The sequence below is a fragment of the Mustela erminea genome, chromosome 21 (assembly GCF_009829155.1).
Source record: "Mustela erminea isolate mMusErm1 chromosome 21, mMusErm1.Pri, whole genome shotgun sequence".
Classification (NCBI taxonomy): Eukaryota; Metazoa; Chordata; class Mammalia; order Carnivora; family Mustelidae; genus Mustela; species Mustela erminea.
Window position 1 is genome coordinate 4,279,068 of NC_045634.1, and position 23,362 is coordinate 4,302,429.

General features: G+C 39.0%; 1 protein-coding gene across 2 annotated transcripts in view; it reads right to left on the minus strand.

Annotated features, from left to right (window-relative positions):
* Positions 1 to 20,179: 20,179 nt before the first annotated feature.
* The window catches only part of IDO2 (indoleamine 2,3-dioxygenase 2), a 54,598-nt gene continuing 51,415 nt past the window's right edge, over positions 20,180 to 23,362 (minus strand). The window contains exons 8-9 of one of the 2 annotated variants that reach the window (XM_032329211.1): positions 22,603 to 22,751; positions 20,180 to 21,411 (exon numbers count right to left, since the gene is read on the minus strand). In XM_032329211.1, the coding sequence (XP_032185102.1) occupies positions 21,056 to 21,411; positions 22,603 to 22,751 (505 nt within the window). In that variant the 3' untranslated portion in view covers positions 20,180 to 21,055. The remainder of the gene's footprint in view (positions 21,412 to 22,602; positions 22,752 to 23,362) is intronic. The other variant, XM_032329210.1, reaches the window with a different exon arrangement.

A 23,362-nucleotide genomic window follows, 5' to 3' on the forward strand; every position in this document is an offset into this window, starting at 1 on the left:
CTTCCATTCTAGTCTTTTTTACTTTTGGGCTCTCTCTCTGCTCAAAGGATCCTCTTAATTAATATTGCTTGCAGGGCTGGTTTAATGTTCACAAATCCCTTTAGTTTTGTCTGTCCCGGAAACTCTTTATCTCTCCTTCTATATGACTGCCTTTCTTGGCTGCACATTTTTCCCATTTAGCACACTGAATCTATCATACCAGTCTTTTCTGGTGTGCCAGGTTCCTTAAGCCAGGTTTATTGCCAACCATATGTGTCTACCCTTGTAGGTTAAGGATCCCTTTTCCAGAGCTGCTTTCAGGATTTTCTCTTTATCTTTGAAATTTGCAATCTTCACTATATATGTCAAGGTATTGACCTATGTTTCATGATTTTGAGGGGGTTCTTCTATGTCTCCTGGACTTTATGGATAGGTTTTTTATAGAATAGGAAATCTAGAAGCCTAATTCAGCAGTGAAAGCTGGAAAGGCCAAAGTGATCCTCCTGTTCACTTCTGTTATCATCAGGAATCACATAGTCTAAACTTGGCCAAAGCATATTTTTTCTCTCTATTTTGAATTTTAATAGTTAGAGATTATTTATCCTAATACTGTCAAATTGACCAGCTTGACAGAGATCATACCTGGAGTTTTTGTTCCTTAGTTCCCTGGTGAGATATTTGTTGTTTTGTTTTTTGTTTTTTTTTCCAAAAATCTGATTATAGGAATTTTAATTGTAGAAAAATTAAAGTACATAATTTCACTCTTCCCACAAACCCAGCTAAATAGAACAAAAATCCCCTGATACAGTACGTAAAAGAACATAGGACACTGAAAGGCAGAGTTAAGAAAGCATGCAGACTAGGGACCTCAGGACCCATGTAATACCATGGTGATAAATTGACTAGGTTTTCTTTTTGTTTTCTATGTTCATGACTGGATATGAGAGGAGCCAGCAGCCCAGAAATGCTAGTGGGTGCCAACATTAAAAAGCCAACAAAAGCCTGCTATCTTTACTGAGAGGATCAGGATAGGGGCAGCCTGCTGGACAGAAAACTTTTAGAAACTGGCTACTCTACTCCAGTCAAATGCTACAGAAAAACCATTGTCCCACCTCTACACCTACCAACAAAGACCAATAGAGAGTATATGCTGTACTGAAGCTCTCTAACCCCTTCACAAGTATATTGTCAGAAAAGGTACAGTACAGACCCAAGACATTCATCCTCACTAGGGAGTAATTAGCCTTCCTACCTACATGATGTCAGTGGAGACTATTTGGGGGCCTAGATTATCACCACCACCTGACAGTAATGAGGTGCCCTCCCTTTCTTCTCTTGCAGTGGTATCAGAGAACACTAATGGGGAATCCCCATCCAGTGACTTCACTGGGGAGCAAGGTCTCATTGAGGAGCAATGATAAGGCATCCACTGCACCTCTCAACCAAGATAATATCAGCAGAGGTCTACTGCAGATACTGAATTCTCCTAGTCACAGTGAAGAACACCACCATTCCATAAGTGTTGATGGACACATAGGAGGAACTCAGACTTCCACACTATCCAGCAGTGATGAGAAGGTATCTCTCCTCTGTGATGAAATGATATCAGAGAAGCCTCACTGCACCAGAAAATGTAAGATCCAGAGTATCTTAATATAATACATAAAGTATCCAAGTTTACTCACAAATCATCTGTCATACAAGGACCTGGAAAACCTCAATTTGAATGAAGAAAGATAATCAATAGACACAAGGAGATGACAGATATACTGACAAAGATTGTAGAGCTGGCATCATAAAAGAATGCTTCAACGAACAATTACAAATACAGCTGAAACAAATAGAGTATCAAGAAAGAAAGATAATACATAGAGAAGAACCAAATAGAAATTTTAGAAGTGAGAAAAGAATAATCATATTTTAAAAACTTAATGAATTAGCTCAACGGTTGAATGGAGAGGAAAGAAGAATAAGGCAACTTAAAGTTAGAACATTAGAAATTATTCAATCTAAAAAACACATAAAAATACATACATACATACATACTATACATACATACTTACATACATACATGCATACATAAATAAAATTTTGGTTGTCTATGGAACAATAAAAAAAAATTCAATGTTTGTCCTTTTAGAGTCCTAGAAGGGGAGGGAAGAAAGAGGCTGACACTGAAAAGTACTTTAGAAAAAACTTGCCAAATTTATCAAAAGATACAGACTTAATAGATTCAAGAACTCGAACCAACACCAATAAGGATAGACCCACCAAAGTCAAACTTCTGAAAACTAAAGACAAAGAAAAATTCATAAAAGCAGTAAAAACTAACACTTATTCGTAGAAGAAAAACAACTTGAGAATCTTTAATATGAGGAAGGCCACGGGAAAATAGCACACCATTTTCAAGTGTTCAGAAAAGAAAATATCAAGTCAGAATTCTATATCCAGTGAAAATGCTCTTCAGGAATAAAAGGGAAATGAAGACATTCTGAAATGAAAGAAAACTAAGAAGATTTACCAGCAAACTACACTAAAAGAATCGTTAAAGGAACTTCTTTAAGAAGAAGGGAAAGGATGCATATATTAAAAAATAAAAATCCTGGAACATCAGGAAGAAAAAGCAATAAATAGAGTAAAAATATATGTAAATGTAATAGGGTATTTTGAGTTGCACTTTAGAATTTTCTATGTTATATTTTATATTTTTAACAAAAATCATAACAATGATGTGGATCTGAAATTATGTGAAGAAATACTAAAAAAAATCACATTGTACATGGAAAATGGAAAAAATCTATAAAGTATAGTGAGGTTTCTACACTTCACTTGAATTGATATAGTATTCATACCAGTAGACCTTATAGATTTATGCGTTTATAATGTGGCATGTGTATATATAATATAAAGAAGCAAACACCAAAACTGCTATACAAGAAAAAAAACAACCCTGCTATAAAAAGAAATATAGTTAAAATACAGTAAATGAATAAAACTAAACTGTAAAAATGTTCTAATAACCTCCATAAAGATAAGAAAACAAACAACAACAAAATGACAGACATAAGCCCTACCGTATCAATAATTACATTAAATGTAAATGTTCTAAATACACTAAAATCCAGAAATTAACAGAGTGGATTAAAAAACAAAATAAGGGGCACCTGAGTGGCTCAGTCATTAAGCGTCTGCCTTCTGCTTAGGTCATGATCCCAGGGTCCTGGGATCAAGCCCTACATTGGGCTCCCTGCTCAACAGGGAAGCCTACTTCCTTTTCCACTCCCCCTGCTTGTGTTCCCTCTCTCACTGTGTCTCTCTCTGTCAAATAAATAAATAAAATCTTTAAAAAATTATAATAAAGACGAATTTAAAAAAAACAAAATAAAATCTATCACCTAACCATATGCTCTCTATAATAAATTCACTTCAAAATGACAGTATAGATAGGCTCAAAATGAAAGAATGAAAAAGTATATAACATAGAAATACTAATTAATAAAAGCAGGAGTGGCTATATAAAATTAGATAAAGTAAACTTCAGGCACAAATATTATTGAAGACAGTTAGGGACATTATATGATAAAAGGATCAATCCATTTAGAAGATATAGCAATTCTAGGTGTACACCAACAAAAGAGCTGCAAAATATGTGATGAAAATGTTGATAGAACTGATATGAAATATAAATATTAATTCACAGAGTTGCAGACTTCAATACCCCTCTCTCAACAATTGATAGAACAACTAGACAGAAAATCAGCAAGCATATAGAAAAATTTGACAACACAACTGATGTGATTTAATTGATATTTATAGAACACTTCATCCAGCAATGGTAGAATAAACATTTTTTTCAAAACTCACAGGATATAGGTCAAATATATCTTAGGAAACAAGCCTCAGAAAACTAGCAAAAAAAAAAAAAAAACAGAATCAAACTAGAGGAGAATCTCTAAAGACCTGGAAACAGATTTTCAAATAATCCATGAGTCAAAGAGGAAGTTTTAAGGGGAAAAATATATGCATATATTGAACTTACTGAAAATGAAAATACAACATATCAAAATGTGTGGGACAGAGTGAAAGCAGTGATTACAGGGATAATTCTTTGACTTAATATTTATATTAGTAAAGAAGAAAAGTTTGTGGGGCACCTGGATGGCCCAGTGGGTTAAAGCCTCTGCCTTCAGCTTGGGTCATGATCCCAGGGTCCTGGGATTGAGCCCTGCATCGGGCTCTCTACTCTGCAGGGAGCCTGCTTCCTCCTCTCCTCTCTGCCTGCCTCTCTGCCTCTTTGTGATCTCTTTCTGTCAAATAAATAAATAAAATCTTAAAAAAAAAAAAAAAAAGAAAAGAAGAAAAGTCTAAATCAATAATCTAAGCTCCTGATATAAAGAGAGAAGATCAATATTTCTCAAAACAAACATAAGGAAGGAAATAATGAAGACCAGAATTCAATGAAATTGAAAGCAGAAAATAATAGAGAAATCTAATGAAATAAAAAGCTGATTCTTTGGAAAGATCAATAAAATTAAAAGAAATCTCTTGAAAGACTGGCAAATGGAAAAAGAGAGAAGACATAAGTTGTCAACAATAGGGGCGCCTGGGTGGCTCAGTGGTTTAAGCCGCTGCCTTTGGCTCAGGTCATGATCTCAGGGTCCTGGGATCGGGTCCCGCATCGGGCTCTCTGCTCAGCAGGGAGCCTGCTTCCCTCTCTCTCTCTCTGCCTGCCTCTCCATCTACTTGTAATTTCTCTCTGTCAAATAAATAAATAAAATCTTTAAAAAAAAAAAAAAAAAAAAAAAGTTGTCAACAATAGAAATAAAGGCTACCACTACAGACCTTACTTGAAAATATCAATTGAGAATACTACAAAAACTCTACTACAGATCAGTATTTTTTTTATGAATATAGATGTAAAAATCCTTAACCAAATAATAGCAGATTATTTGAGTTCATAATTCAGCCATAGGGAAAAGGGAGGCACCATAACTAAGTTGGTTTTATTCCAGGGATGCAAGACATTTCCGTATTTGCGACTGAGGCACTGCCTACTGTGCTAAGGAGCCACCTTGTTTCAGTATTTGAAAATCAAATGATGTAACCCACTGTTTTAACAGGTAAGGGGAAAAAAATGATTATAAAAATTGTTCCAAAAAAAAGATTTAACAAAATTCAATATTTATTCATGGTTAAAACTCTCAGGAAGCTAGGAATAAAGCACTTCCTAAATTTTATAAAGAACATCTGCAAAAAGACCTATGGCCAACATACTTAATGGTGAAAGACTTAATGCTTTTCTCCCAAAATAAGAAAAATTAAAGATGTCCTCTACCATTCAATGTCATACCAGAAGTTCTAGCCAGTATAGTAAGATAGGAAAGAGAAATAAATACAACAAGGATTGAAAAGGAAGAATGAAAACTGTCTCTATTTGCAGATGACATGACTGTCTTTGTAGAAATCTCAGAGTCTACAAAGGAACACTTAGAACAAGGAAGTGAGTTTAGCAATTTCGGGATATGAGATCAACATAGGGAGATTAATTTTATTTGACTACATTAGCAATAAGATCATTGAAACTGAAATAAAAATACAATAACATTTATAATCACCTGATAATATGAAATATTCAGGTATAAATCTAACAAAACATGTACAAGATCTGTATACTAAAAATTGCAAACCATGGTTGAAAGAAATCAAAGAAAAGCTAAGTAAATGGAATGATAGACTATTTTCATTTGTTCAAGGACCCAACTTAGTAAAGATGTCAGTTGTCCTAAATTGATATATAGGTTTAAAGCAATTCCTATTAATATTCCCACAAGACTATTTTGCAGATATTGACAAGATTATTCTAAAATTTACATGGAAATGGAAAAGAACTAGAATTGCTTAAAAATTGGGGGGGGGATGGAAGTATAAAGTGGGAAGAATAACTACCTCTTTTTCAGAGTTATATATTATACAGCAATAGCAACCTAGAATGTGTAGTATCTGAGGATCGATAAGCACATATGTCAACAGAAAATAACAGGGAATCCAGAAGTAACCACCACAGTGGAGCCAACTAACTTTTTTATCAAAATATAAAAGCAATTCGGGGCGCCTGGGTGGCTCAGTGGGTTAAGCCGCTGCCTTCGGCTCAGGTCACGATCTCAGGGTCCTGGGATCGAGCCCCGCATCGGGCTCTCTGCTCAGCAGGGTGCCTCCTTCCTCCTCTCTCTCTGCCTGCCTCTCTGCCTACTTGTGATCTCTCTCAGTCAAATAAATAAATAAAATCTTTAAAAAATATATATAAAAGCAATTCAATGGAGGAGGGATAGTCCTTTTAATAAATGATGCTGGAATAATTATATATAAATAGACAAAAATAAAAAATAATAAAAAAATAAAAAAAAACTTTGACCTAAACTTCATACCTCACACAAAAGTTAACTCAAAATGGATCATAAATTTAAATATAAAATGCAGGGCACCTACGTGTCTCAGTGGGTTAAGCCTCTGCCTTTGGCTCAGGTCATGATCTCAGGGTCCTGGGATTGAGCCCTGCATCAGGCTCTCTGCTCTGCAGGGAGCCTGCTTCCCCCTCTCCCTCTGCCTGCCTCTCTGACTACTTGTGATCTCTCTTTCTGTCAAAAAATAAGTAAAATCTATAGAAAATATATATATAAAATGCAGAAACACAGATCTGTTTGAAGAAACCATAAGAGAAAATCTCTGCAACCTAAAGCTTGTTACTGAGTTTAGGAATGTGTAACACCAAAATCATAATCTGTAAAAGAAAAAAAAAGGACATAAATTGGACCTTATCAAAATTAAAATCTTTTTTTCTATGAAATACATGGTAATGGTACAAAGAGACAAACTATAGACAGGGAGAAAATATTTTCAAACCACATGTCTGACAAAAGACTCATATCTAGAATATATAAAGGACTCTTATGACTCAATAATAAAAAAACAAATAATCCAACTGGAAAATGGGCACAGACACAAAGAGATATTTCACTCAAAAGGATATAAGGCAGGCATATAAGCAAACTAAAAGCTGTTCAACATTGCTAGCCCTTAAGGAAACACAAATTAAGACCACAATGAGATGTCACTACAACTTTTCAGAATGGCTAAAATTAAAAATAATGACAATACAAAATCCTGGCAAGAATGCAGAGAAGCAGGATCTCTCATACATTGTTGGTGGAAATGTAAAATGATACAATCACTTTGGAAAATAGTTGGTAACTTCTCAAAAACAATAACAACAACAACAACAACATACATTTAACCTTAAGATTTAGCAATCACAGTCCTGGCCATTTTTCTTGGAGAATTGAAAATTGATGTTCACACAAAGACCAGTACAATGATTGTTTCTAGTAGGCTTATTTGTAATAGCCAAGAACAGGGAACAGGTCACATTCCCACAATAGGTAGAGGATTTAAAAAACTGTGCTCCCACAATATCATGGAAGACCACTCAGCAATCAAAAGAAATAAGCTATTGATACATCAAGAACTTCGATGCATGCCAAGGGCATTGTGTTGAATGAAAAAAAAAAAAAGTCAGTCTGAAGAAGTGGCAAGCTGTGAAATTCCATATATATAGCAGTTTTGGAAGGACAAAATTATAGATGTGAAGGCCAGATACGTGGTTACTGTGGTTAGGAATGTGGGGGAGGAGACAATGATTTTATATCACCATAAAAAGGAATAAAAGGGGTCCCTTTGTGGAAATACTTCTGTACCCTAATTACAAGTTGTAGTTACATGAATCTACACAGTTGTTACAATAACATAGAAACACACACACACACCCCAATATCCAAACGTCAATTTTCTGTTTCAATACATAACACTATTAATTACCTAAGAGGTAACCATTGAAGAAAACTGGATGAAGATTACACAGAACCATTCCACATTATCTATGCAACTTTTTGTGAATCTGTAACTATATTAAATAAAGTTTTGAAAATAATTTGTTATATAGCCTTTCTTGAGTTCCATGAATTCCTAATATCTTTTTAATAAACCCCTCTCTTGCTTAATGTGGTATGCCTTGCTTTCAACCAAATTACACTAACTGATATGTAACATTTATATAAATAATTCATCTCATCCTCAGAACGTGAGTAAGAAAAAGACTTCTAGAAGATATGTAATGGAAAAAGGGATTGGAGATTAGAATTGTCCTTTTCTTCTCTTATGTCAAAATGAGATTATGTTAAAATTGACTTGTGTTGTCCTTTCTGCTGAACACAATCATGCATTTCACACACAAAACCTGACCCCCAAGTCCCTGCCCCAAGCACTCTGCCTTGGCTTAATCTATCAGGATGAGCACAGCCATCCTTATATTTGGTAAAGGAGACACTATAATTCTATTAGATTTATTGGACTTACATAATTTGTTGCAAGGGCAGGAAGTCACCTAGCTAAGTAACCACCAGGATCTCAAAAGGGGAACATTAATTTCTTTCATGTATAATGGTATGGGAAATCTTTTTTTTTTAAAGTCAATATTTGTAGTTACTCATGGACCTTCTTTGAAGTCTTACAGTGTTTCTCCTTCAGTGTGAGTCAAATATTCGAAATGTAGTTGTTTCTCTCTGTCCATCTTCTGCTTGACGTGAATTCCAAGAGGACAGGGTTAACACAGTAGAAAACATGGCTGGCTAGGTAGCAGGGACTATAGATGGAGCAGATTTCCTTATAAGGGAGAAGGAGCAGAGCAGGAAACACCACACATCTTAAGTGTGGCCCTGCTTGAAGAATGCTGGGAAAGCTTCTGACCCGTCCAGCTGCTTGAAATCAAACGTGTATTCCTTTTCACTTACAATGTCTCTGTTTTCAAAATGCGGAAGTAAGAGCTGCAGTCCTAGTGCGGACATATTCCCACACTTGGTGTATTTTCTTTTCAAGCACTACTTGATATTCTGAATAGGTGTCCAATATCAGCTGTGCAGGTTGGTAAGGTTGGTGTGTACTTTCAGGCCAAGGGGGAAGAGAAAACCAAGGGTAGGATGAAAAAGACGGGTGGGGTGTGGCATGCTTAAATGGGCTGACGTAGCTGGAAGCTCAGAGCCCAGACTAAAAGTTACCTAAAGCAAAAACAGAGGCAGAGGCTCGGCCAGAATGAGAAACCCACTTAGCACCAGGGAGAATATAAAACCTCATCCAGGAATCTGTGAGCATGAAATTCTGCTGATAACTCTGAGGTCACATCTGGAGGAGTTAAACAAGGAAGCCAGGTGCAGATTCCAGGACAGGTACACAGTGAGGACAAATAGTTACAGACAGTAGCTCATTGTGTCCAAGCTTTTTTTTTTTTTTTTTCTTTTTTAAATATAATGTATTGACTTAGGAAACTGGAAAGTCCAAGGACAGTGCCAGTCACGTTCAGTTACAGTGGCTTGGGACACGTCTTTAAACTCTCTTCTGTCTCTCTCTCTCTTTCTCCCCGCCCCCATCCCCCACCTTCCTCACTCCCATACCTGTTTTGACTCTACTTCCTGTTTCTGTTGGTTTTATGCTCAGACAGGGTTTTATCTACATTTTCATGAACTTCTCTCAGCACCCAGATGTCCGAAGTCAGAGAAGAGTCTGACTGGCCCTGTTCGAGTCACAAACCAACCCCACTGGCCTGGGTACTTGAGTACCCCATTCACATGTGATCAAGTCACCCACCCACATCTGTGGGCAGGAGAACTGGAATTGGCCCCACTGGTAATAGATGAAATGGAAAACAGCCAACCTCACCTTGATCCTAAAGTACTCACAGGAGTGGGAAGTTGCTTTTGCAGGTAAGGTAGATCCAGGCCTGTGGGAAATTAGAACTTGGGTATAAATACACTAGAACATTTGAGAAGATTACATACAAGGAAACAGAAGTGAAGGAGACCAAAAAAAAAAAAAAAAATTTACTTCAGCAAAGAGAAGTAAAGGTGTGTATAGAAAGAGGCCACACATGGAGCACTTTTGACATAGAGATATGACATTAAGATAGTCACACAGAAGGTCAAAGGAGGAAAAATAAGATATCTGAATGTCCCTGTGACTGCACCGGGCTATCTCTGAACACGGCGGTTACTCTCGGTGTGTGCTTACACGGAGTAAGAAGTCTTCTGCCTCAGAAAGAAATGAAAAACAGCGTGTGATCATCACGCCTATGTTATCTATCTTCCTCACCGCAGTAATGAAGGAAACTGAAATCCTGCACTCTGGAATAGTCTGCAGCTGCCCTTAAAACCGTGAGTGAAACATCATGGGGGTAGGTAGACCAGGAACAGAGCTCATAGAGCAAGTCCTATTAAAATACGTAATACTCATGGAGTGATAGATGTTTTGGAGCTTTTTGCCTGGTATAAACACTGAATGTTAATGCACCATTTTCTGCCCAAGGATCTAAGTATGAGCCAAGGAGCAGAGTCATTCTGGTGTTTTACAAAGTACTGCATAACACTGGTAGTATGAACCTTACCCTTCATCTGAGTTTTTGGATAGACTAGCAACTCTTTGAGGACATGTCTTAAGATCATTCTATATGTATATTATTTATATATTTCTCTTGCCTGGCATGTATAATGTAAAGTGTGTTTCAAAAATTATCATTTATTTGATGGTCTAGAAATAAGTGCTCTGAAGATCAGGCCTTTAAAGTGTGTCCTTGTTTTGAAAGCATACAATCCATTCCCTAATATTTTCATCCCTTTCTAAGATTGTTTTAGCTTTGTTATTTTATTGTGCTATACATAAATGCTTATATGCTGACCATGATTTGGCCCCTTAACCATAAGAAGTGCCCCCATTAGTGGCCCCATCAGACAGTTCTTTGACAGTATTATTAAGAATTTGAGTCTAGGATCTTTTTTCTTATGCCTGGGGTAGCAAATCAAGCCTTTCTTTCCTCTTTGGACATAATAATCCCCGTCTGTGGCTTTATGGCTTCATTTGGGTTTCAGAGATGAGCACTGACGAAGCACCAAAACAAAGTTGTTCCGCTCTCTCCATCCAGGGAAGCCCCGTGGAACGCTGGAGAGGATATTTCAAGTCACACCTGTGGAGCAACTCCCTCACTGCTGTCATACTCGGCGATCCCTGTGTCTGGATTTATCCCACAACTTGGAGGCCAGACTGCAAATGCACTTTGGATTGTTCCCTCTTTCACCATTGAGGCCCCCAGGAGGTGACCACGCAGAGCGGGGAGGGAGGGGAGATGCCGTATTAGTGGGTATTTCTGCTGAGAAGGAAAAGGGACATCTGCTTTCATTTTCCACTCTCTTCTCTCTGGGAGAGGACTTCTTGCTATCGCTGTTCCCGTGGCCCTTAGCTCTTAAATTAAAGACGTCTGAAGTAAATGGAACTGTTTATGAAGTATGAATTTAAGATTAGAGTTAAATGGCCTGACTCACTGGTGATTGAAGGGTGATTCACCGTAGGGGAAATCTCTGCCCAAAGCCATTAAATGTAGACTCGCCAATTAGGGCCATCACATTAGGATCCTGGATCTCTGGGGTACTGCTGCCAGAGTGACAGAAGCTCAGAGCTGCAACCCTGGGACAGGACTCCAAGTGACTGAATGCTGAGGCAAGAAAACCAAGTCCTCTGTGGAGAAACAGGAGAGGGACAAAGACGGGCTGACTGACATTCTCTTCCCACTGCCCCCAGGACGACATGTACCCCAGGGTTTAAAATCGCTTCTCCTTTGACAACCGTGTCATGAAAGAACAGTACAAAGCCACTGCATCTGGAGCTAAACAATCTGGGTTGGGTTCTAGTTCCACCACTTACTGTGCTCTTGAGCTTGGGGAGACACCTAACTCCTTCGAGCTGTATTTTCTTTACTAGCTGAAGCAGGGCCGCGATAGATAGTACCCCCCTGACCCGGCCATGGTAAAAATCAAATGGAATAATATCTGTGAAAGCACTTCAGAAATTATACACATATTTTTATTATTACTGTTATTACTATGATTGTATGCCTTGAATGCTTCTATCCGAGCGACGCCTGATGCTTATGCTCTAAATCTGTCAGCACTTAAAACTTCGGTCCATGTAAATTTTAAGATTTTTCTAGTATAAAAGTTGGTGAAGGAAGGACCTGCGAGGTAATTTGCCCCAGGCTGCAGAATCTACAGGGATAAGTAGACTCCTGTTTCCTGGTAAGGCAGTTTTTTCCCCTTTTACCAGAAGTTCTGTGTTTGCATTGTTGGCTCTACCACAAATAGGTTCTCACCAAACACTATCTGAGCTTACTCATTCCTTCACTCTTACTGAAGAATGAGCTTACTCATTCTTCACTCCTTGAGAGGTTATCTACTAAATACTCCTACGCTGGCATAAGACAAACAGCAGTGATTTCATGGAATTTATAGCTGCATGGAGGAAGCAGTTATAGAACAGGTGATTAGGACCACCCTATTAAACAAATCTGGAATGAGACACAAGTTCAGGTTTCGGCTGCTGACAGGCTGCAGGCAGTGGGGGAGGGGTGGTTGTTCTGGGAAGGGGCCCTGGAGCTGATGCCCTAACCGAGTCTTCAGGGGTACCTGGGAGTTGATCACGAAGAGACAGAAGGGGAAGGTGCTGAGCAACTCCGGCTCGCCCTGTGTGGAACTGAATGACTTAGTTAGCGATCATAAATGCTGAGGAGTGACGATAACATGCTATTTCATTTATTTCAAATAGCAATAGTCACTCAGATGTGTCGTGATACTGTTTGGGAGGAGCAGACGGCCACGCCGTAGGGAGGGCTTGTTCAGTGGAGCTGGTGGTGGTAGGGAGAAGACGAGTTTCTCTGGTGAATGTCGTTGTTCAACTATGATTAATCAGTCTATTATTTACCGCTCTATTTGTCATAAATGTTGCTTATATTTAATGCAAACAAGCAGAGTCCGGCCTAAATGCCAATGAACCAACTAGGGCTTAGAATAATTCCCAATTAAGATCATAGACTGAACTAATTCCTCAGAGACCATGCCTTGCAGCCAGCTTGCTTCATAATCCGAGAGACCGAGATTCAGTGAGACAAGGCCCTGTACCTAAGATGGGCAGCTGACAGAAGAAATCCAATCATTTAGCTACACAAGGGTGTTCATTTGCATAAGAATCCTGATCTGTATTAAACACTTCCAGCTCTGAGGTAGGGTTAACCTTTCAGATGTAGACTGCTGTAAACTTTTGGAATGCAACTCATTGAAACCATTTACTCCTGACCTTGAGAACAGGTAGAATTTCTTCCAACCTGAGAGCAGCTGTTTACACAGGCAGGACTTCTTCTGTATAGGTGTAGCTACCTGCAAGTTGAAGATCATGTCAGGATTTTTAGTGTCAGGTGCCTGGCCTCAGGTGAGGTGGGGTTGTCTATGTGCAGGGAGTTCATACTCTTTCCTGCCAACATCGCCTCTACCCCCTTTATTCTCCTTCTCACTCCCTTGAAAATTTACTAGCTAAATTTACTAGCTATGTTTAATAACCTTACTTGAGGGTTTCATCCTATGGTAATTCAAATTCCTTGGGCAAGGTTAATACTTTTGCATTCTTTATCCCTCTCTTCTGCAAGAGTGAATTTGAGATTGTCTTCTGAAGAAAAGTTTTGAGAAACATGAAGGGCCCTGAGAAAATCTGACTAAGGAAGAAAGAATACAAATGGGTTTGGTTGCCCCCCTCAACATGCTTTTTTTCCCTTCTTCCTTTTTTAACAGAACACTGTTTTTTTTGCTAAGGTGTGTGGTTGTTCTGCTTAAGGACTATGTTTGCCAGTCTCTACTGTAGTAGGAAGGCTGTGAGACTAAGACTTTCTTTTTCAATAGAAAAAGAAAAAAAAAAAAGGAAGGGATTTCCTGGAAGTTTCCTCAAAACAAAACAAAACAAAACAAAATAACAACAACAACAAAAAAAACCCACATAGAATTATCCTTCTTTTCCTTTCTTTTTATGACCTATAGGGAAGATAGAAAGGATAGAGCTCCAGCAGCCATCATGAACCAAGAGGTGGAAGAAACGTCCTGAAGACATCAAGACACAGAGAGAGCAACTTGAGTCATTTGGGACCCTATGGAGCCACCATTCTATCCCTAGATATTTTAAAACATGAGAGAACAACAAACTTATCCTTGAGGTATTTTTGATTACATAAAATACAATATTGTCCTGAGAGGGGAGATGTCACCAAGATGTAGGCAGCACAGAGAGGCGAAGTTATAAGTGTAGAGGATAAAATTCCCATATTTTACAACTTAGCCAATCCCATCAGGTAGTAGGATACAGCATTCCTTTTCCCAGAAAATTAACTCCTTCTTGCCGATATGCTTATGAGTCTTTAGCTCTGATCTTCGTTCTAGTTGTTTGTTTTTTAAACTTTCCCCATCTCCCCTTCTCCCACAACACTGACATGATTTTAGCTTGATTTTAAACTAAATATTTTATATTATTTAGAATTTAGAAGGAGTGTTGGAGAAGTTTTTGTATGATGAACATGACAGCAATCAAACAGTCTCAGAAAAATATTTCCCTTAAAAAAGATGAGAAAGCAATTTAATAGAAGTTTTTCAATTTTTCCAAAGGCTTTCCTCTGGGGTTCTTCGATCATAAATTTCTCCTTTCAGGTGAAGCCCGAGAGGACAGAAATAAATGGAACTTTTCTAGGACTCTGTCTTGGGTTTATGAAAGCAGGCTTTCTGCCACACAATTCAACAGTGTGTCTAATAGTCTCTGGCAGTTAATAATAATAATGGTAATAGAAGCAAGTAGTTAGATCAAGTAGTTAGATCATGTTCACTCTACACAGACACTGGTGTAAGTGCTTCACATGTAATAACTCATATAATTATCGTACCCCGTAAGTGTGGTTATTACCCCAAAATGGACACATGAAGATGTTACAATTATATTCAATGGAGGAACTAAGATTTGTACCCAGGCAGGTGCCATAGAAAGGAAGGCTGTTATGGGTAGATTTGTGTGGGCTTCTTACTGTGCATGGAGATCCCTAAACTCAAATTTATGTTTATTATGTGGCTACAGGGGATTGAGTGGTACATAGAGTAGATTTGTTGTTTTCATTAGTTTCATATGAGAATTTCAAGTTCTCTGCTCAGTGGTGTTATTGGTCATTGGAAGTTAATGGACTAGGAAGATGATAAATAAGGGCATTCTGAGTTTGTTTTCTTTTATGCCACTTGTTTTTTGAAAGCGGATTGGGCTTGGTAACTGGGAGCAGATCAGCTAGAGGCCACATTGCCTGTGCCCTCTGGTGCCTCAGACCATCTGCATTTCCCTCTCCAGAGTTTGCATATCACTCCTGTGCCTGCCCTAATAGGACATCTTTAAGTGAACCGCCCACTTGCAGGTGCAGATTCCGTCAGCGAGCTATTATGATAGGAGGTGTTCCCCCCCAGTCACACATGGCTAAATGCCATGGAGTTGGGATGGGTGTGAGGGGGCTATGAGGAGAGAAATATTTAATGAATTATGATAGTTTTCTTTTCTTATAGACAAAACCCCGACTAACCTTTTTCTAAGCCTAAGGCAGTTCTTTGGCTTTTCCTGTTTCCTGTGTTTATGTGATCTTTCTCTTCAGTGTTCAGTCCTATTACTAATCTTCTCTTCACAATTTGGCAGCATTTAAGCTGCCCTGACAGTAAAGGTTCTCAGATAACACTAGTCACCGAGGTAAGACAAAGAATTCCTCTCCAGCTTTAAAAGAAAGAAAGGAAAAAAAGATTTAATGTTTTTCTTTTTAATAAAGAAAAATATAAAAAGAGAAATGCAAATTATCCACAGTTCTAGCACCCAGAATATCCCTATTAAAATTTATAAAGGAATAGAATATCATTTGATTTTGGACCCAGACATCTATCTGGATTGATTTAGCATAGTTCTGTCTGGAGGCAGGGTTCTGGGTGATAACCTCTCCAGATTCCTGGACCGAGTCCTGCTGTGGAGAAAGAGATATTAAAAAAAAAAAAAAAAAAAAAAAAAAAAAAAAAAAGGACAAACCTTTGGCTTATATCAGCTGAGAATCCTTACCTTGCTTGGAGCTTTGGGTCTGACCATTGCAGGTCAAGATTGCCCTCTGGTGGTCTCAGGCCAGACATACAAGCAAAGTTTAAAAATTTCACAAGCTTCATCCTGCACCAGGCAATCCTCATCCCTAATGCTTGCTAGGGGCAAACGGACATCCACGTACCATTTCTGCTCTACACATATGTAAAAGTCATAAATCAGGCCAGCAAAGAAATAAAAGGTGTTCTATTATTCTACCTAGGAAAATAATCTTTTTAAATTTAGTTTTTATATTTTCAAATTTTTGTTTAAATTCTAGTTACTTAACATATAGTGTATAATATTGGTTTCAGGGGTAAAATTTAGTGATATCATACCTGGTGGTCAACACAGCAAGTATCCTCCTAAATACCCACCACCCATTTAGCCCATCCTCCTGTCCACCTCCCTCCAACAACCCTTAGTTTATTGTCTCTTATGAAGAGTCTCTTATGGTTTGTTTCCCTTTTTCTTTTTTCTCCATTCCCCTATGTTCATCTGTTTCATTTCTTAAATTCCACATATGAGTGAAATCATATGGTATTTGACTTTCTCTTGACTGATTTCTCTTGGCATAACACAGCAGACTGTGTTATGTTGTTGTACGTATGTATGCGTATGTATGTCCATCCATGTTGTTGCATATAGCAAGATTTCATATTTTTGATGGCCAAGTAGTATTCCATTGTACATATGCACCCACATCTTCTTTATCCATTCATCACAGGGATGGGCATTTGAGCTCTTTCCATAATTTGGTTATTGTTGATAATGCTGCTATAAATGTCCTGGTACATGTTCTCCTTTGAATCAGTATTTTTGTATCTTTCATGTAAATACCTAGTAGTGCAATTGCTGGGTCATAGAATAGTTATATCTTTAACTGAAAAACATGCTTTTAAAATAACCTGGAATCCCATTCTGGTAAAAGTCTCTCAGTCATTAGAATTTTGTATCAAACACGGAGACATGAAGACAGTCTCAGATCTAGCCTCACTCCAGACTGGCTCTACTGTAATTTCTAGGGACCACTCCATCATGCCTGTAGATACCCCAGCCTCCCGCCTGAGCCCCACCAACACACCTGCAAAGAGCCCTGACTTCCCTGTGAGGTACATGATTACCAATGGCACAGTGAGGAGCAAACCCAGAAGACAAGACTGTGCAGGTTCCAGAAGAATTCTTGAGGCCATTTGTGCATTCTGGAGCTCCAGGCCCCCAAAGCATGATCTGGAAAATGGTGGTTATGGAGGTGGCGTGGACTCTTAGAGGGCAGGCCTGGTGACCACACTGGGTTACCTGAATCTGACTTGCTTTTAGCACTGGAAGTCCCATGTCCTGTGAAGCCCTTCATTGGGATGTTAAAAGCCTCACTTTTCAATCTTGTGTCGGAAGATTAAGAGTGAAAAATCCGTATGATGGCAACCCTGTTTCAGTGTGAAATAAATATGGTGCAAATCATCTGTCTTCCATTGTCCTTGTAAGTGGGCTGTCTCCTGATCATTTCTGTTGGCAAAGACAGTTTGCGGTCCACAAAGATGGATGGCCCCTGCTGCTCCCTCTAAATGATGTGACCAAAGTCCGCATCTGAAGGAGGTCCTCATTCTGAGTAGGAACAGGAGGCAGCAGCTCTGCCTGTGGATTAACTCTTGTGTTTTGTATTGAGATAGTATGAGTGTGATTTTTCACATTGTGAGTATTATCATGTTTCCAGAACTCTTTTGAAAAGTTTAGATAATGAAAATGAAAGCAATTACAAAGTATCTGTTTAGTCTTACTAATTACTATTTACTGCCACTGTTAACTAGCCAATTTTGTTTAAATAATAGCATTTATGCAAAAGAGAAGTAAATAATGATGAACGTGGTAATATAATTTCAAATGGATGCTTACTTTTCATCTTTTAGTGACACATTAATAACACATGTCCATTTTTATATTTTATTATTAATTATTGTCATTATCATTATTTTGTCTACCATGGCTATGCCCTTGACTGGTTCTTTAAGAAGCTGATCATTCTTAAGGCAAGTTCTACTTGCCCCAGGACTCCTTGTCTTGTGAAGAAAGATATGACCTATGACGGGTCAGAGTGGGGTGTAAGCCCCACTATAAATGGCTCCTAATGTACAGGGACGCCAAATTGATTGATACTTTTAAAAAAAACAACACTATTTGTGGATAATTAAAGGTAAATACCATAATTGAGTATGGTTTGAATTCTATACAGCTGCCATAGAACCATGTGGACGAATAGATTTGTGAGTTTACGAAGGAAATTACTTTGCAAAAAAAAAATCATTTATTTTTGATGATGCTTACATTCAAGAACTCGTTTTTTAATGTTACTGGGAAGCAGATGCTAAACTGCAAAATTAACTAGCGATTGCATTTCAGAAAGCAATGATATCCGACTTCTTTATTAACTTTACCGTTATGTGAAGAAAGAGAAGAGCCTTTCTTCCATTAGCAAAGCAAATAGTACATCTGTGCATAAGAAAATGCAAGACAGAATTTGGTGGGTGAAATTCGTTGTTGTGGAAGGAATAATTGGCCTGTAGGTACCGTTAAGTTTTATATCCCAGATCTTAAATCAGATAGGATCTCACAGGTTTCAAGCATTTCTTACCCTTGGTGTTTAGTTTTATTTTGATTCTAAGCCTATATAGATTGCATTAGGACAACAAAAAGCAAATTTCAGACTAACAATGAGGGAGGAGAAACTCAGTCTCTGAGCCTCAAGTTTTGGCTTGACGCTCTGTAAGCTGAGAGTTTGGGGGATCCCTTTCACCTGCATGCAACCTAGGAATGAGGAAAGTGTAGGGCCCGTGTGCCCCACAGAATGAACGTTGAATGTTACCCATGCCATCTGACTAACATTCCTTTATGGTTTTTGTTAGTTTCCTTTTGAAATCATCCCTGAGTCTTTACTAAAGTCTTCTAAAAATTACTAAACTAATCCTAGCTGTACGTGAGCACAGTATGAAGTCCCAAGCATGACTAGATCAAGGGGCAGCATAGGTGAAGGTGACCCTTATATACGAGGTTTAATACTTTAAGGCCTGCTCCCTTTCCGAGGTGAACATTAGCCCTATAGTATCAACCTCGAAACAGCAGGTTATTATTTTTATTAACAGAGACAATGGTTTCATTCTACATGGATCACCCAGCAGGGGAGCTTTAGTTGGCAACATGGTCAGATTCTTCTGGGCAGTATTCCGTGCTTTTCTCTTGGGGTTTCACTCCAATGCACTGTTATATCCCTTCCTAGCATCTCTTAGGGCGGAGCTAAACTCCACACCATTTTTTTACCTCCTCTCCATCATTACAAAAGATGATTCTTCTCTAACAGAGATATGGGGAGCATGTGTGTCAGATACCATAACTGTATCCTAATTCAGGTTCTTCTCAAGAAGACTTGTAGTGACGGAATCTATGTCACCTTGGCTGGGCCAAGGTGCCCAGATAGTCGGTCAAACATGATTCCGGATGTTTTTATGAGGGTGTTTTGTTTGGATGAGATGAACATGTAAATGAAAAGGCAGTTAGCCTTTCAACTTGGTGCTTCCCAGGTCTCTAGTCTGCTGGTCTACCCTGCAGATTTTGGAATTTCTGGCCTCTATAATCACATAAGCCAATTTCTTAAAATTGGTATCTATCATCTATCTATCTATCTATCTATCTATCTATCTATCTATCTATCATATATATAGTATACTATAGCATATGTATAGTACATATTATATATGTATAGTCAGGGTGGGGATTAAGGGCCTAGGGGATGTGGAAAGTAGTCAGATGTTTTTCCAACTGGCATGACAGGACTTTGAGGGCTGAGTAATCTGAAAGGCCTCGTGGAAAGGATGAGACAACCTACAAGCTCCATTTGACCAGCATCCATCCTGGGGGGATGGGGGTCTGCTCAGCAGGTGCTAACTTGGGCAGAGGCTGCCCCCAGTCATCAGAGATCACTCCTTGAGGCCACGATACTAGATTGGCCCTCTGGAATGTAAATACTATCCCAGACACATGTATGTATGCAGGAGGATACACCCTCCTACATACACATGTATCCTCCTACACATAGTAGGAGGCAAGACTAAGTTACTGAAGTTTACCCTAAATTGGCAAGACTTAAGTGTTCTAGCTTTCTACTGTTGGATTAAATGAGATCTTGAGACAGAAAATGAATCAATAAAAAGTTACATCTGTTTGTACACTAAACATGTGGATTTAATATTTATTCCCATTTTGATCATGGACTTCTAACGGGTCAATTTATTCATTTTACAAACACAGACTTTCAGTGTAAGAAGAAAGAATCATTCTCCTAAAAATAAAGAAGGAAACTAGAATAGAATTTGCAAATTGATGAACCACATGGAAGAGCCTCATCCGTTCCCACATTGTTATACTGCTGACTTCCAAGATGCATGTGAGCCTGCTCTTTCCTCCACGTCACCACTGGAGCATGTCCAACCTCCTGCCACAAACTCAGCACACACACGGAGAAGAAGGCTGGATTGGGGCCACCAAAAAATCTCTGCTCTAATCCTTAAACCAGTGCTCAGCAGGAACATAATAAGTTGTTAACTGAATGAATGAATGCATGAATATTTAACTTGCTTTCTAAAGAAATTGATAAGGGGATCTGTCTACAGGCAGATTTTATTTGGTTTTTGAAATTTAGACTGATTTTTCTATCACTTTGCAAACAGGACAGGAGTACGCATGCTCCTCCGTGGAGTTCTGAATGAGAAAGGGTCCAGAGCTTTTCACTATTAACCGGTAATCAGGTAGGGAAAGGAAATTTTCTGGCCATGAAAATTCTTCTCTGTGAAGACTAACAGCTCTCAACAAAGGAGGAGATGGTGTTCTGTAGGGCAGGAGCATAACTAAGGCTGAGGTCCCTTTCAGATTATTCCAGACATTCTTATTTGCCGGGCTCACATGCCCTCCATTGGGGGAGAGGGTAAAGGAAAACCCGTGTTTGCTGGGTTTGCCTTTTTGGGCAGAGGGCAGTTTCTTAGTCACTCTGGTGGAGAACTGCCTCTAAGGTCTTGTCCCTGACACTCTTCAGGAAGCTCAGGACTATAGTCCCACCTGTGCCCCTCTCTTCTAAGGCTTGAGATGGCCCAGGGAGACGGTTTGGCCTCCTGCCCTTTGCTTTGGTGGCTGCTGTGATGAGGTATTTGGTCACCACAGCTATGTGGTAGCTGCGCGGGTCTGCCAGGGCTTCCACACACTGGTTATAGGCTGTCCGAAGCTGGACATTTGCAGAGGACAAGATGTGGTCTCTCAGTGACGGGCTTGAGTGGATTTCTTCTATAAAGGCTTTATGGGAAGGAGGCATGTACTCCCTCATCCTATGCAGAAAGTCAGCTGAAAGAAACAAACCAGAACAATATCACAGTTCCACATGGAAAGATAAGAGAGCTTGTCAGCTCTTCCAGTCATCAATGCAGCAAAAACTTGCTTTCGTCCTAACTGTCCAATCTGCATTGCTAGATCTTTTGGTCACAGACGTCAAATGCTATATTCTTGACCACTGATAGGAGATGGAGAAGGAAAAAAGAAATACATACACCCCTGATCACTGCGTTGGAACTAGATCTATCATCCCATGTATAAATATTTATCCCATACACAAGATGGGGCAAAGTATCTTGCCAATCATCACGAGAAATATCTACAAATATAAGACATAAAACCCTTAAACTTATTTGCTAAACACTCTGCCGAATTTTGCTTCCTACGTGCTTTTGTTTGGAGGGAGTGCTACGGAGGAGGAAAGTAACAGAGTTTATAGGGGCAAGAAAATGAATGACTAACCGTTTTTTGTAATCACCTCTTGAAGTCAAGGTGTTTAAAAATAGAATAGATATTTATAGGAAATGTGGAAAGAGATCATTTATAGGATATCCGTTAGGATATAGGATATCCATTAATACTGCCATGGTTCTTGTCAACTGACTTTTGTGGACGAGACTGGATCCTATGACACAAAGTTCTAGTCATATCTTTTCCTGATCTAACTTGAAAACTCTGTAGTCTGCAGTGCCCTTTTGCAACTGTTAAACAGTGGCTTGCTGCTGGCAGGTAAGGAAATGAACAATTTCAAGCTTCTAAACTGGGAGACCCCTCTTCTAGTCTAAATAGACTTGGCCGGTGGTTACAGCATTTTTTTGGAGAAAGGCCTTGGTGGAGGAGCTCAGACCCATCCCTAGCTGTATCCAGACTTAGTAACTTAATGCCACAGCCTTCAAACTCCAGATCTCAATCCCGTTTTAGAGAAAAGAGGCTACTACCTAAGGATCCAGACAAAACTACAGAGAACAGCCATACACACAGCAGTGTTACAAGATTCGGACATGAAACCCAATCTCCTGCTGAGATCGAATATTCATTGACTTGACACAGTAACATCTGGCAGGCACACAGCCTCCTGGTTAACTTGGAGGAGTACAGACTTCATGGCATTTTAACTTACACTTGGTCTTATCAATTGTTAAAAACATCTCTGTTCTTCCTCCCTGTTAAGGAGCCGAAAGAGAAAGGAAGCGTCTCACTTACCACTTTCCTTGCTATGGCGAACGCCTAAGAACTCATCAAAGGCATGAAGCACTGAGCTCTGAGCTGCACTCCCCCCGGAGTACTGCAGGGGCGCTGTGGAGACTCCTTCATAGATCAGCCCCACCGGCATTGCTGGGTTATCCTTCCATCTAAGCCAGAGGAAGAGTCAAAGAGAAGGCGTGTGTTCTGATATGGAAACAGCAAGTAAGAAAGCAAAAACAATTCCAGTGGTAATTTTAGAGCACAAGGCTGGATATTTTTGTAGGATATGTAATTAAGCATACTTTGATTTCATAACAAGCCACGGAATACAGCTGTTCCTTTCCTCAGTTGAAGGATCATTGCAGAGAAGTGGAGGATATTTAGAGAGGAATCCTTAGCATGGGTCCTATGACATATTTATTAGAAAAATTCATTTATAAAGATACTGTCAGTGCTGATGAATAGGAGCAACTTAGAGGTTCTAGAAAAATCTTTACCTAATCTCAACCTGGATGGCCTGATACCTTTAACTCTGCAAATAGTGCTTTGAGAGCAAACACACACACTCACACACACACCCCTTTGCCCTTCCCTGAAATAGCTTTAACAGCTGTCATCCTGAACTATCAGTTTTAAATACTACCTTTGTGGGAACACCTTTGTCAAATATGTTCTTGATAGCAGGTATTGATAACAAGGGCAGCAATAAAGAGAACACAGTACAACCCTGCAGGTTACCAGAGGGACGTGGAGATGGACTGGAATTGAGGCTCTGAGT